Source organism: Acanthochromis polyacanthus, chromosome 11 (genome assembly GCF_021347895.1).
Source record: "Acanthochromis polyacanthus isolate Apoly-LR-REF ecotype Palm Island chromosome 11, KAUST_Apoly_ChrSc, whole genome shotgun sequence".
NCBI classification, from domain to species: domain Eukaryota; kingdom Metazoa; phylum Chordata; class Actinopteri; family Pomacentridae; genus Acanthochromis; species Acanthochromis polyacanthus.
In genome coordinates, this window is record NC_067123.1 from 32516367 (window position 1) to 32530929 (window position 14563).

At 39.8% G+C, this 14563-nt stretch overlaps 1 protein-coding gene across 1 annotated transcript in view; it reads right to left on the bottom strand.

Moving 5' to 3' along the window:
- triqk (triple QxxK/R motif containing) overlaps nt 1-13675 on the bottom strand; it is a 32899-nt gene extending 19224 nt beyond the window's left edge. The window contains exons 1-2 of the mRNA XM_022197822.2: nt 13470-13675; nt 8802-8876 (exon numbers count right to left, since the gene is read on the bottom strand). Of these exons, the coding sequence (XP_022053514.1) occupies nt 8802-8862 (61 nt within the window). The 5' untranslated portion in view covers nt 8863-8876; nt 13470-13675. The remainder of the gene's footprint in view (nt 1-8801; nt 8877-13469) is intronic.
- Nucleotides 13676-14563: the final 888 nt, after the last annotated feature.

Consider the following 14563-nt stretch of genomic DNA (forward strand, 5'->3'; position numbering starts at 1 on the left):
CAACAACACACCTGTTAGATAAACTACTTTTCCTGGTAACAATCAAATTTTTCTTTCATGCCTTTTGGTCAGATTGGATCAGATGCTGGCATCCCAGAGATAGCATTTTATTTGCCGTTAATGTGCTTTACTTTACAGAGTTTAAAATATTTCCTTACACAATGTTAAAATTCTGATGGGCTTGTCAGGCAGGAAACAAGCTGCGACAGCATCATGGTAAAACTGTCACATGTCTCATGGCAAGTCATGATTCAAGGCCAGAGCAAAGCAGTTGTGATGTATTGTAATTTACCTCGTGTTGCAAAATCGTACACTTCAGCTGCCTACATTTCAGTCATGCATCACGTAATGAAGACATTTGAAGGGATCGCAAGAAAATGAAAACGCTAGCATGTTTCTAAACCATACGAGGGCATGGTTTTATCAAGTTCCTGTCTTTTTTTTTTTTTTTTTTTTTTTTTTTTACATTTGTAGGTGTAATTATATGTCAGATATGTGAAATATCCACTACAGTAACACAACAACAAGTGTACCACATACTTTAAAAACACTTTAATGAGTCAAAAAGCCATGTCTGCACAAAGGTAAAGAGTGAGCAGCACATTAGCAGAATAGCAGCAGCTTTAATGCTAAGTGTGTGTCTATATAGAAAGCTTACAAAAGGATATAGACCTGAAACAGACAAATATGCTGCAGAACACATATACATGCATAGATCACTGCATTTTAATCAATATCATCTTTGCAGGTGATATATATGTGTGTTGCATATGCATAGATAGCGAAATTGATTAAAACAGAAGCTTATTCATCATCAGACCGGCATGAGGCAGATCACTGAATAACTTCATCCAATGCTGTAGCCACACAGCAGCATGTGCACAAATATAAAATTCTTCACCTCTGTGTGACTGTGAAAATATAACAACATACATTTTCTTTCTGATTGGCATTTCTTTCTGATTGGCAAGCGGTAAAACCTAATTTTCAATGTTAGCCTATTTGTGCGGTTGTTAAAAATGCAATGTTCTGGGTTCTGAAAGCAGTAAGCAATACAATAATTACCCTAAAGCCACTTATCCATTCATTAGATTAAATTGTGCTCTGTTTCAAAAATGTCAAAAAAGACCGGTGCTTCTCTGTTGGATGCAGATATGTGACCTCAAGCCAGGATTGCTCTCTAAAGAAAGAATTAACTAATCGTGTAAAGTGATACACGTTTTAATTAAACCAAACACTTTTACAGATGCAAGCAATTACATTGCCACTGCTGTAATGTTTGGAAAAGCTGATGCACACAACAGCGCTTCACCTTGGAAGACAGTGTCTGAAATGCACAACCAGACAAACCTGAAACCACATTTCAATGACAGCCTCTGTTGCACATGCAAATATACACCAAAACAGGCTGACGAAAAACAATAACTTCAAATCAATTTGACTGTTTAATGAAAGGTAAGTGGAAACCTATAAAAACTAAGTAACTCCTCAACAACTGCGCTGTACAAGAACTGGTTGCACCTTCATCAGTTAGTGACCGACAGGTCACAAACGCAACTCTCTCTCTACTTACATAATTCTCAAAAAATGAATGAATTGGTTGCACAACATTGGAAATAAACTGACATTGCAATATGTTGTTGTTCTGTAACAGAATGAGAGGACAACAAAATACAGCAATTTTCGTCGGATAGCTTGAATAAATCTGTTTTGAAAACAATTACTCATTTGATAATGAATTAAGTGAGTTTGTAGAGTGCATTTGCATCAAAAATAAAAAAATAACTTAAAAAAATAAATAAATTGGATGGAATTCAGATCTGGTTTTGCACTTATAATACAAAATTTCATGTTGCTGATTTTAAAGATCGAACTGTAAGTCCCGTTGGGCCGTGTGGTAACAGTAATTGTGAGACAGAGCACCTGTTTTTGGTCAGCATCATCCCTTCTGTAGCTGAAGTATTTCCATACAACTGTCATTGCATTTCCTTTACAGTGTTTCTCTCCTGTTCCTCGCTCACTCTGCTGTACACAAGTGAAGCCTGCGTGGGAGCAAACTCCATGTTTTGCCAATAAAGGTTTATTTTAAAATCATTTTTAAGTCAGAGTACACTATGTTCTATAAGCCAAACTTTTCTTGTACATTATTCTTGAAAAAATTAGAATAGTGCAAGTTTTGTTTTTGTATCAAGCAGCAAAAGTAGTTGTGGTAGGTACAATGTGACAGTATACTGCACAACCCTGGTTTGGATGTGCAAACCTGCATCTCCAGCTTGGTAAGCGATACAGTGCATCAAAATCAAGAATAGATTCTCTCTCTTCAACAGAGCACAAACTCAAGCATGCCTCCCTGTCAGCACACTGCCTCCATCTCGGCTCAGACTCACGACCTTGGATACCTCCACTCCTCTGCCTCCCAGCACCTCTACTGCTTTCTCAGATTCACTTCAGCACGTTGTAATTGCCCACAGAGAAAGTCTAGATCTCGCCCCTTGTTTCCAATCTTGGCATGCACAATTAATTTATTTTCCACTGTAATGCTGACAGTCTCATCAATAATGATTCAAATGAATTCACTGCCCTTCAGATTTTCATCAAGCCACCTCGTAAAAACACCCCCCAGTGTCTTCTCCATATCACACAAGGATTTGTCATGCTTGGAGATGCCATCATCTGTTTCAAAATCAGGAGAACGATCTGCCTGAAGTAAATCAATCACTCCTCTCAGCCGATGACCTGAAATGTCATTTTTGGCCACGTGGAACAACTTGTAATTGGGAATGCAGCTTCTGGCCGGTCTGTTCTTTGGCCCCGCCGATATGACTTTTCACATGCAGTTGTTGCTGACAGAGAAAATGTGATCTTGGCTCCAGCTGTGCTCTGTGAGGGCCGTTCTGCTCGTATTTGGGGACTCTTGTTGAGCTACTTTTCCTCCCTGAGCTAACAAAAAAGGAGCACTTTACCCACTCCATCGATAGTTTCACATTTACAGCATGTGAATGTCTTTTCTGCCACTTGGGTTTAAAGTGGGCTCTCACAGTTTCTGCTGCTGGACTCTCAGTTTCTTAAGTGCGTGGGACATCTTCATAAGGTGTCGAGTCAGAAGTATTGGCAGGTTGACTGTTAGCTTTAAAGAAAAATGTTTCAAGGTTGGATTGTTGCACGAGCCTTATCTGTATGCTATAAACAGGTAAAGGCAATGTTATCAATAGTAAATATTTGAAATGTTAACAGGCCCTAAGGCAGGGGAGTCAAACATACGGCCCGCGGGCTAAAACCGGCCCGCAAGTGGGTCCAATCCGGCCCACATGATGACTTTGTAAACTGTAAGAATTACAAAGACAATAACTGCAGATTTTAAATTTACAAAACTTTAAATTTAAAATTATGTCTAGACCTTGACAAGTTGTTTTGATCATAAAGTCAAATACGAGATTGCTCATTGTTCTTTTGTCATTTTATGTCTCATTTTTGAAAAAATTAACTTTCTTTTGTCTTTTTTTGTCTGACTTTTGTCATTTGTCTCATGTTTTTGTTGTTTTGGGTTTCTTTTTTGTCTCACTTGTGTTTCGGGTTGTCTATAATGTTTTGTGAAAAGATAATTCCTGAAATGTGAACATCTTAGAATGTACTTACTGGTCTGGTCCACTTCAGATCAAACTGGGCTGCATGTGGCCCCCGAAGTAAAAATGAGCTTGACACCCCTGCTCTAAGGTTTTTAAAATTTATACAACAATTGTCATAAAGGTGAAACGGCAGCAAACAGGTGTGTGAATGCGTAAAGAAAATACTAACTGTGGAATATGTGTGCATGTTTGCGTCTATGGGGACCGACCATCCTACATATGCACCAAATGCAGAACGACGGGGTGATTTGGACAGACAGCCCACCATCCAGTACTCTCTGAGCGCCCTGGGACAATTCAGGAAACACACTGACAGCGTGTCTGACAGTTTCTCGTGCTTTGCTTTGCTTCTGTGTCTATGCAGCATGGCAGCCAAATAGTCAGTGACCACATGGTGCGGATCGCTGGCATCTGCCAGAATGAAGGGTGGTAGAACTGGAGGACTGATGCCAGACACATGGGAAATATTTATTCCTTGTTCTGTCAGTGGAGGAGAAGGGCAGTAAAATCTTGCAATCTGTGTGAGATTTAAAGTAAAACACTGAAGATTATGCATGATGTAATGACAAGAGGAAAACAGACATACCTTAATGATATGCTGTAGTAGGCCTACAGACAGGGGTGAAATATTACACCAGCACAAATGTTTGCAGGTGTGATCTTCTACAGTTTGAAATTACACCATCTGAAGCTACTAATTCCTAACCTGCAGTTTCCTCTAGTTTTCAGCAGGCAGCAGTGTGAACAGTCGCACGTTTATGTAAGAACACTTTAGCTTTACCTATCCAGTAGGCAGTCAGTTAAAACAGGCTTAATAATGGTATTTAAAGAGGAGACTCAGAAGTAGCCCTTTGATGGCCATCTGACAAGACAAAAGCACTCCAGCAGAGATGATGGTCCAGCTCAACAACCAGCGTGGACTACTGCTGATGTGCCATGAAAAAGCCACCTATTACGATTTCAAATTACCACGTGTGCGCCCATTCCAGCTCTCAGAAGAACAAGCCCCATGCTATCTCAGAAGACTTCGTTTCTCTCCACCTTCCCCCCCCCCCACTCTCGGTCTCATTCTCTCGAAAAAGAAGGGAAAACGGTTGAAATTGAGGGGTTGGAAGAAGGTGGCCATAGAGATGGGACGAGCATCCCTGACAGCTGTGTTACATATTTCTCAATTGATAGGATGTGCTGTAAAAGGGGAAAAAACTAAATGGGTGAAAAAAAAATTGACTTTCTGTAGTCCAGAAAGGAGATGTGACAGTGGGAGATGAGCTTGTTGTATTACTACACGTTTGTGTCTCATTTGTTGAACCTGGCGGATTTTACATAATGGCACATGGTTAAGAGAAATCTACAGGCTAAATAATCCTACTCTTTATCATAATGTGAAAACGAATGCAAAAGTCAACCTTCTTTTATAGCCCGGTAGAGTAATAAAGACAGGGAATTTTCATAACAGGTTATAATGTGGCTGACTTTGACAAATATTGCTGTCAGACTGACGGTAAAATAACATGAAAAGAAAATAAGCAATTGAAAAGTAATTGTATGCAATTGAAAAGAGGCAAAATGCAAACATGGATCAACAGAAAACCTTTAGCCCTGAGAGACCATCAGACGGCTGTGAATCCTGTTAACATAGAAGTAACACCAGGAAACATAAAACCTGGAATATTGTGAGGATGTGAATCACCAGGGACCAACAAACAATCGGCCACTGGGAGGAAGGGAACCAGAGCAACGCTATAACTACACAGTAAAGACATCTAGAGAGTACTTGGCCATGGCAGAACTTTACTTGTTGCCTCCTATTTGCAATACAGTGTACAGTAATACATATTGTGGTTGTGAATCACATGACCAAAAATTACATGTGTGTTTAGTTTTACAACTAAATAAAATTGAACATTATTTGGCATTTTACACAAGAAGTATACAGTATGAAGCTTTTTCTGGTTCTAGAATACTTCTGATTCACACCTTAACATTCATCTTGTTTTCCACAAAAGAGGCTAAAAGCTTGTAACTATTTTGTTTGTTGGCCTCAGTTGGCATTTAAAAATGATTTGCATCATTCTTCTTTGTGTCTTGAGTCTGCTGATTCATGGAAAGTTCTCAGAATTTTTCCCTCTTCAGACTTTTAAGAGAATGGTCACAGTAAACTTTGTGATCAAAGCTGAATCATGACTTGAAAAAAAAAGGGACCTGAAAACAAATGTGGTTGTTGGACTTTCCATGGCCATAAAATGTAGGCACTCACCCCATTGTAGATATACTTTGGCATCATGATGCGCGCTGATGGAATAGTTTGAGCGCAAGTCTTCTGCATTTTGGCACTGGATGACTTCCGACTGATGTTGTTTGCCAAATGCAGAACATTTTAGTGACAGTTAACAAGAGATATAAACCACTTCTTCAAAGACTTGGGGATGTGCAGATGTACATAAATCCAAGATCAGGCATCGGGAACTGGTTTCAATTTGGAGTCAGTTTCAAAGTTCTGATTCTGAACAAATTACTCAGAATACTTAATTTGGATTCTGCTTATCTGTTCCTAAACACATTGTACTACTTTATAAGATGTGTACTGCAAACACCTACCATGTATGTATTGCTTTCAATCTGCGCAATTAGTCATGCGAGTCAAACGCATGCATGTCTTCCCTTCTCCTAATGCATTTGTCTCAATAAATCATGAGTCTAGCATTATTCTGTTATCCTACACAGCCGTTTCTGGGTTGCTTGATTAGCAGATGTACAGCACAAACGCTGCAACAAAACACTTTACAAGGATGGGATTAACATGACACAAACAGGGATTCATTATTTCTCTTCTGATGCAGCAAAAACCACACACAGACTTTCAGTAACTACTCTGTGTATCCAGACATGTTACAGCTGACTGAAGTAACTTTACTACCATTATAGCCACACATCACTGTGACTACAGCACCATGTTGATACCTCTCACTTCCCACAACAAACCCACTGGTCTGCATTGCCACCTTCAATAAAGCGGATGTGCAGTCAGGCTGTGGCTGTGCAAACCTCACCAGTTACGAAACATAGTACCTATAATATTTTATGTAATTATTACGCGTTTGTTTAACCTGACAGACAGAGGCAGGCATTGGTGAAAAAAAGTACCAGTACTACGGTGTACAAGTCTTGCATGGAAAATGTTATTTAAGGTGAAAGTATACAAGTACAACCAAGAAAATTCACTATAGCAATAAAATTTGAAGTTCTCAATGTAGAACAATATCTGAGATGACTGTTAAACTGTAATACATAAATAATGTTGAATCATGACATTATTATTACTCTGCCATGGAACGCAGCGGAGCTATGTGACGATCGGCGTATGTTTGTCCATCTGTTAATCTGTCTGTCTGTCTGTCTTCCCGTGTGCAACATTACTCAAAAACAGAATAACAGATCCGGATTAAATTTTCAGGGAAGGTCAGAAATGACACAAGGACCACTTGATTAGGTTTTGGCAGTGAGGTGGCTTATAGTCTGGATCCACAGATTTGTTAAAGATTTCTGTATCATTGCGAGATTGCGGTGCAGCGTCACTGTTACTATGACAACAAATGGACGCTATGTCAGCTATCACATGATTGCGATCCTACTGAAAATCCACTTCTGCAGACCTATTGGGATCTCTCCGTTGGAAGTCATACAACGACGGAGCAGCCTTAGTGGACTGCTGTGCTCTCTGAGTGCTTTTCTTGTTACTCATGCAATAACATTAAAGCAGGACTTCACTGTTACAGTAACCCCAAAAGTCTGCCCCTCAAAGGTTTGAAATCGGGACTCCTTACAAACTGGAATCGATGAGCAAAATCTGAATGGAAATTGTTAAAATACAAACTCTACCCAATCCTATCCAAAATAAAACTGTTCGCTTTGCAAATTTAATATGGATTATGTCACTCTTCAGCTCATCCTTTATAGTGTAGCTGCAAATGTTTTACCTTCATCATGATGATGATGATACGGATCACCACCAGGATCTTTACTAAGATGCTTTACTGTCTCACTCCATTTCTCCATTATGTAAAAAAAAATATCCTCCTTGTATCAGGAACTGGACAACTTTAGTGTCTAACAAGACTAAGTTCACATTTAATGTCAACAATACAACTCCTGGGATTTGAAATAAAACCTTTAAGCCCAAAAGGCCAACACAGATTCTCTTTGTGTTTGCATCATTATCCAGCTTTGCCACTGGCAACCTTTTGGTTTTGCTCCATAAGAGGAAAACAAAAACAAAAAGACATGATATGAGCTGTGCTGTGATCTTCAAACAGCCACGGTTGGCACGCTAAAGGCAACCAACCTTTTGATTGATTTCAGCCATATTGCTTTAGTTAGGCCTTTGTGATGTAAGAGGAAAGATGGGAAAACCAAATACTCAAGGATTAGAGTGGCATTAAAGTTTGACAAAACAGCTTCTGACGTAATATCAAAGAGGCAGTTCTTAAAGCGTGGTATTCAATGTCTGTCACCTGAGATTGCTCCTTGTTCATCTCTAATTACTTCCACAGGTTGTATACTGGATCTAATCCAGTGAATCTGGTTTAAGTTTCTTTTCAATCCAATGCAAACCACAAAGAATTCCAGTACTGCGCAAAAAAAGATGATACTTACTCCTACACAGCCAACACTGACAAAGGTTTTTAAGATTCGGGCTGTTGCGCAGTTTGGGATGAATGTAAAACTAACTACCCTCAAAAACTTCCCAATACCATAGTATATGTGATTTATTATGTATGATTGTTTCTATGAGGGGGCATTGATTACTGCATTGTGGTAAGATTGCCCACATCAAGCAGTGAGTTATGATTTTTGTCAGAACGGAGTTACACAACATGTATAAGATCAACCTCAGCTGTCACCAAAAACAGCAGGAACTCATTAACAGAACTTATTGTTTTAATTGTCAGTTAACATATTGATTATCCTTTTGATTAAACTATCAGTCATCCAGTATGACACATTAACGGCACATGCCCAGAGAATTTCTTTTATGTTATGAAACAAAGAGAAGCAGTCATTTCTTTAAATCCGTTCCCAACCAGCGTCAACATCAAATCAGCAGCCAAAAACCAATCTGTTATTTGATTTACTGTTGCTCGACAAAGTGATGCGACGGGATGGCAGAAGACTCACCGATCTGCTTTCTGTACTGATCGACTGGTAATCTGGTTGCGCTGGCATCTTTCTTCCCCATTCTCCTTCCTCGGCCTGACAGGAGATGAGAAGAAACACAAACACTTAAGTGAGAGAACTTTCACAGGCCGGTGTCCGTGTTACAGCAGAGCATTTAGCTTAATCAAATACAGATACAGCTCCATTCCTGTTACTGTAGCATGAGATAACTTGTGGAAGCTGCAGGAAGAATCCAAGTTAATACACAATCACATATAGAGAGAAGTAGTCAGGTTTGATCAGGCAGATGGTTTATCTCTCACATACATCTGCTAGACATAATTAAATTAATTCTCACCACCTTCCATTTGTGTTACATTCACAGTATGTGTGCTTCCTATCCATCTCATTTAGTCTAACACCATTTCCCTTCACACCATGAGCTCGCTTTGATTACCCTGACAGCTCGGAAGTAAGATACAAAGAGAAAGAAAGCGCTAGGAACGATAAAAATAGTATCCTTAGGGTTCACATGTAGCTGTGCAAGCGTGCAACTACACTTACGTTACAGAATAAATATCCATCCATGGAGGCAGTGCATTAATGTCAAAGCATGTATAGATGTACAGTCACCAGAATAATTACATCTGTGAAGGATTTTGTCTTTACAGAGTGCTTAAACTCAGCGTGTTTGTTTCATTGCATCCATCCAACGTATTTGTTTCTCCAGTGAACTCTCTGCTCTAAATTCCAGACAGGCTCCCTCACAACATACTGCATCAATCAATAATGTAGCCCTTTGTTTAAAATAGTGGGGAAAGTAAGCATAAATCGAGGGGCATAACTGTGCTTTCTCATGATTCTGGTCTGTTTTCTGGCTAAAAGATTTCTTAGAATGATTAAAAGAAAAAGAAAAGACCTGCTCCCATCCATATGCCTCGATGGATAATACTCCACATCCACCACGCCCTGCTTGTGTGATGAGAATTGATTATCCCCAAAAAGACGATGTTTAAGTGTGACAAGGAGAAAAATGTGTATGCAGGTGCACGCGTGAGAATAGAGAGGTGAATAGGAAAAGAAATATATTTATGTGCATCCAAGAAGAACAAGAGTGGTGGAGAGTCTGGAGGTGCAGCTGGGGAATAGAGGAGGGAGACTGAATTAGCATGTTCAAGGAGCGTGGCCGGCTGCCTGTGCTGACTGATACTTTCTCATGGGAGACTGCTGCTGTCTTGAGATACCAGAGTTTTACCTTACACTAAAAACACTGTTTTCAGCTACATTTCAGACACTGTTCGTGCCGGCAGAGAAGGAGGATGTATGCACGGCTATTGTTCTCCATAAGCTGAAAACCAGAGTCAGCAAGTTAGAGGAAGCGAGAGAAAGGCAAAAGGAAGCGAGGAAATTATCCAAATGAAATGTTTACAGTTGGACACAGTAGGTTCTCAGAGCTATGTTGTACTGTGCCGTAACATTGCAGTAGTAGAGTAGTATAGGCCTTAAAATGCCAAAACAACTAAATTAAAGCCTTTATCATCGCATGGAGTCCACTTACTCTGGAATTTACACAGACATGTCATAGTACACAACAACTGTGCTGGGTCATTTACACAGTAAATCATTCAATATTTTATTTTTCTAAGTTGACAATTAGCATTTCCTCTTAGAAATGATCAAAATTAAATGCTTTAGAGAGGCTGTATTGAGAATACAGGCTACAGAGCTGAAACTTAATGCAACAAAATTCAATGCACGCATGGTAGCCGACACACAAGTTAGAAAATTTGTGATCACTGAAACAAAACTGAGTACACTTGTGATTTCCAAATAGTGGAACGGTATGAATAGTTATAAAATTACTTGCGATCCCCAGAACTATCACAAATTTGGAGTTAATGTCTGCACCATCCACAAGAATCATCACAATTGATAAAGGAAGATAAGTGATCAAACAAAACACAGTTGCAATAATCAGGTGGTTTAGAACGAACCATAGCACCATTAATCAGAACCTCAGTAGCCATTCTTGTGAAATGACAAGACAGACAAACTGCATGATCTAGCTCTTGACCAATCGTGGAAAATTTACACTGAAACGCTTCAGACTGGCACAGAGGATATCAATGGAATTTATTTAAGCAAAAAGTGCTTAAGCTTGCAGGCAGGTTTGAAAGACATGGTACCTTAAAGAAAACAAAAATCCAAAACAGCACCATTTATCAGCCAGAAACTGTAAAATCTAAAAGAATCACTGGATATTCAACTCTTCAACAGTCCTTGATCTAATTATGTGTGAAGTGCTGTTCTGTCCAAAAAACAAATTTAAGCCTAAAATTGTGACATCTTGTGAAATTCATTTTATACGTTGTGTCTCATTTCTAATATTCCAAAAATAAGTCACTTTCACAAACCATCCATCCATGATCAAAACACTGTTTAATCCTTATTAGGGTCACAGGGGGCTGGAGTCTATCCCAGCTGATTAAGGGTGAATGCAGGAGACACCCTGGACAGGTCACCAGTCCATCACAGGACTACATATAGAGACAAACAACACACTCACATTCACAACTGTGGACAATTTAGAGTTACCAATTAACCTGAGGTGTGGGTGGAAGCACCCGGAGAAAGCCCACACATGCACACTCCATGCAGAAAGATCCCACAAACGCGAACCAGAGATCTTCTACCTGCAAGGCGATAAAGCTAACCACCAAGCTACTGTACAGCTCTTGCACAAACCAGCCCCTATAAAAACATAAATAAACAAGAAAAGCACTCAGAGGACAAGGCTGTTCAGTCGTATCATTTCCGGGGGCTGAAATCTTGAAAAACATCAGAAATCGCAGCACTATAGAATGCAGCCATTTAATATAGATGTGTACCCACAAACAAAATGACCTTGTGTGGAACACAGGTGTGTGTTGCGCGTGTGTACGTTATGTACGGATACCGAATCGCGTGACCTAAATATGTAGCCAATGGCGGGGATTGATGGGACTCAGAAACACCCCCACAATTTAATCCACTGTTGCTTGGATCATTCCCAACAGATAAGTTCCAATATGTCTGTGTGGCACCATGTGTTCAAGTTTAAAATAGTTGCCCCCCCAGTTAATTTTATCTAAGGTTGAGAACTGCAAGACTGACTACTGTTTCGGTTTGCAGTTCCCAACATTATAAACGTCGCAGTGCATTTTGAGGTAAGACGCAATACTCCTTTGCACCAGCAGAGGGCGCGTGGTGTTTTGGGGATCAGTAGCTGACACCGTAGAAGAAGCCCAGCATCAAGCTCCTGTAGCAAATTTAATTTTGCATCTTTTTACAGTTCCTGCAAAATAAATGTGTCGCACCAAGGAAGAGTTGGCCTATCTTTCTCAGCCGTGTAACATAATATTTTTAAAATTTTAAAAATATTATGTTACACCACATATCAATTAGGTCCTTGTGTCATTTCTGGCCTTCCTGAAAATTTCATCAAAATCCATTAGTCCGTTTCTGAGTAATGTTGTGAACAGACAAACAGACAAACCAACGCCGATCCTCACACAACTATCACGAGGCTCCACCTCCTTGGCAAAGTAAAGATTCTCGGGAACTGAGAAGCCACCACAGACTCGGCTGTAATCAACAGTCACATGACTAAACATCAGGGACGATTCAGCTGAAATGCAGGCTGTGTGTGAACAGAGCAGATAGGAAACAAGCATGGAAACAAATGGAAAATGCTAATAGTACAGTATCAATAGTATGTAGAACCACAATTTTTTTTCCAGAGAAAATGTTGTGCATGGTTATTCCAGGTGTTTTTGAGGAATTCAACTTTTTGTTTAGTGCTTTTATGATTGGTAGAGTAAATTCGTTATACAGCACAGAAGACATTTTTGAGCTCAGTCTACTTCTAACCATGGTAGTGCTGTAGCCATAGAAGTTTGGGAATTTATACTGCAGTGAAAAATGAGCACAGCATGAGTAAAAATAAGACAGGAGCAAAAAAAAAAAAAACAGAAACTACATGAGGTTTAGAGGGTTAAGTCCCAAGTTTTCATCTGCTAGGCACAAGGGTACACAACTATGTCTAAAAATGTTTTTTAAAAAATGTATTTAAAAATTCACAAATGAAGTGCATTGAAAGTATACAGTTTCCTGAAGAACAAACAGACATAACCAATGAATAAGTACACATGAGGTAGCTCTAGCTGAGTAATGTGTTCTGCAAAAACGGAACACATTACACATCAGGTGTGTGTTTAAACTGTTTTGGAGAGATGTTGATTAAATTTTCTGGACAAAACTTGTTACTGCAATTGTTTTCTACTATGTGTGGGAGATAATTGTGCAGAACAGAACATTTGAAACCATAAACTGATTTGTACAACAGATACATTTAGTACAACTGTCTGGTAGTATTGTGCAAATGACCTGCTACACCAGTTTATTGAAGGACTACACAAGTAAGATTTCTGATCATCATCTGTGCATGCAGTTTCACTTTTTTCTCTATGTAGGACACGGAGAGGAAATATTTTTCTAGAAATTTCTGTAAGACCTAAATCTGCAGACCTCCTATGTTAGTTTTTGAGTCAATGTACATATTATAAAGCTCTATAAAACGTAAAAACATCCCCGTGGAGATGTAGTAGTCTGCAGGCAGCTTCCATTCATTGTATTCACGGAGATACTCACGCTGTTCTTGTTTTTCGAGAGAAAGTGTCGCTCAGTGGAAGTATTTCTGCATTGGGAAACGTCTGGTTGCTGTATTTGGACACGCAGGAACACGAAGTTGACCGTTATTTGGCACTTTGATCCAAATTTCTCCAGAATGCCAACACACCACTTCTTGCACAGACAGTTCCTGGTTTACACGTCGACGTCGATGACAGACACTCTCTTTTATCCAATCAGAGGCGGGCTTTCCTCAAGTTGACCAATAGCAGGAAGGAGGGTGGGACAATCAGACAAAAATACTGGAGGGACATGTCGGGCACTCCCACTCCGGTGTTGATAAAATAAGAAGAAAGCCAAAGCTGAAAGAGACCAGAGAAAGATAAAATGGAGAGATAGTTTCTTTTTTTCAAATCATCTGTCACTATAAATAATTTAATGTCATACTACACAGTAAAAGAGAGTAAAATATGCACACATGGTTTAATTCCCATAAATGTTCAAGTGATCAAATTTGTCACCTTAAATAAACAATGTAAAAAAAAGTCCATATTTTTTTGTATCTGAACTTTTTGTTCTTTCCTCTCCAATAATCATAAGACCACCCTTCAATTATATCTGCTGTCCCTTAAGGTTAACTGCGTATAGTTCAAACTAGCTCCATGTCAAGCAGCTGCAACAGTAATGTGCTGCTTACAGATGTTTATCTGGTAATAATGTTATGATGTCTGTATATCAGCATAGAGTAGGAGTCGGCAAGTAGATGTGGCTTCGGGACAAAATGTAAACAATCGAACAGTGGGCCAACCTGCGGGGGGGGTGAGCTCCGATTCCGCGAGCGGGGGGGCGATACCGCGAGCAGCGGCAGTAGGGGCAAGACCGATTTGTGGCACTGGCAGCTAGCAGTGACACTTTTTGTGGCACTGGCAGCTAGCAGTGACACTTTTTGTGGCACCGCCGCCGTGCCACGGTTAATGCCACTGTTTGGGCGAGATGCCACTGCCGCAGCGGCATTTCCAGTGGCCTCTGGAGATGCCAGCAGAGGTGCCACGGTTAATGTCACTGTTTAGGGCAGGGGTCAGTAGATGTGGCTTCGGGACATAATGTTTGTAAAC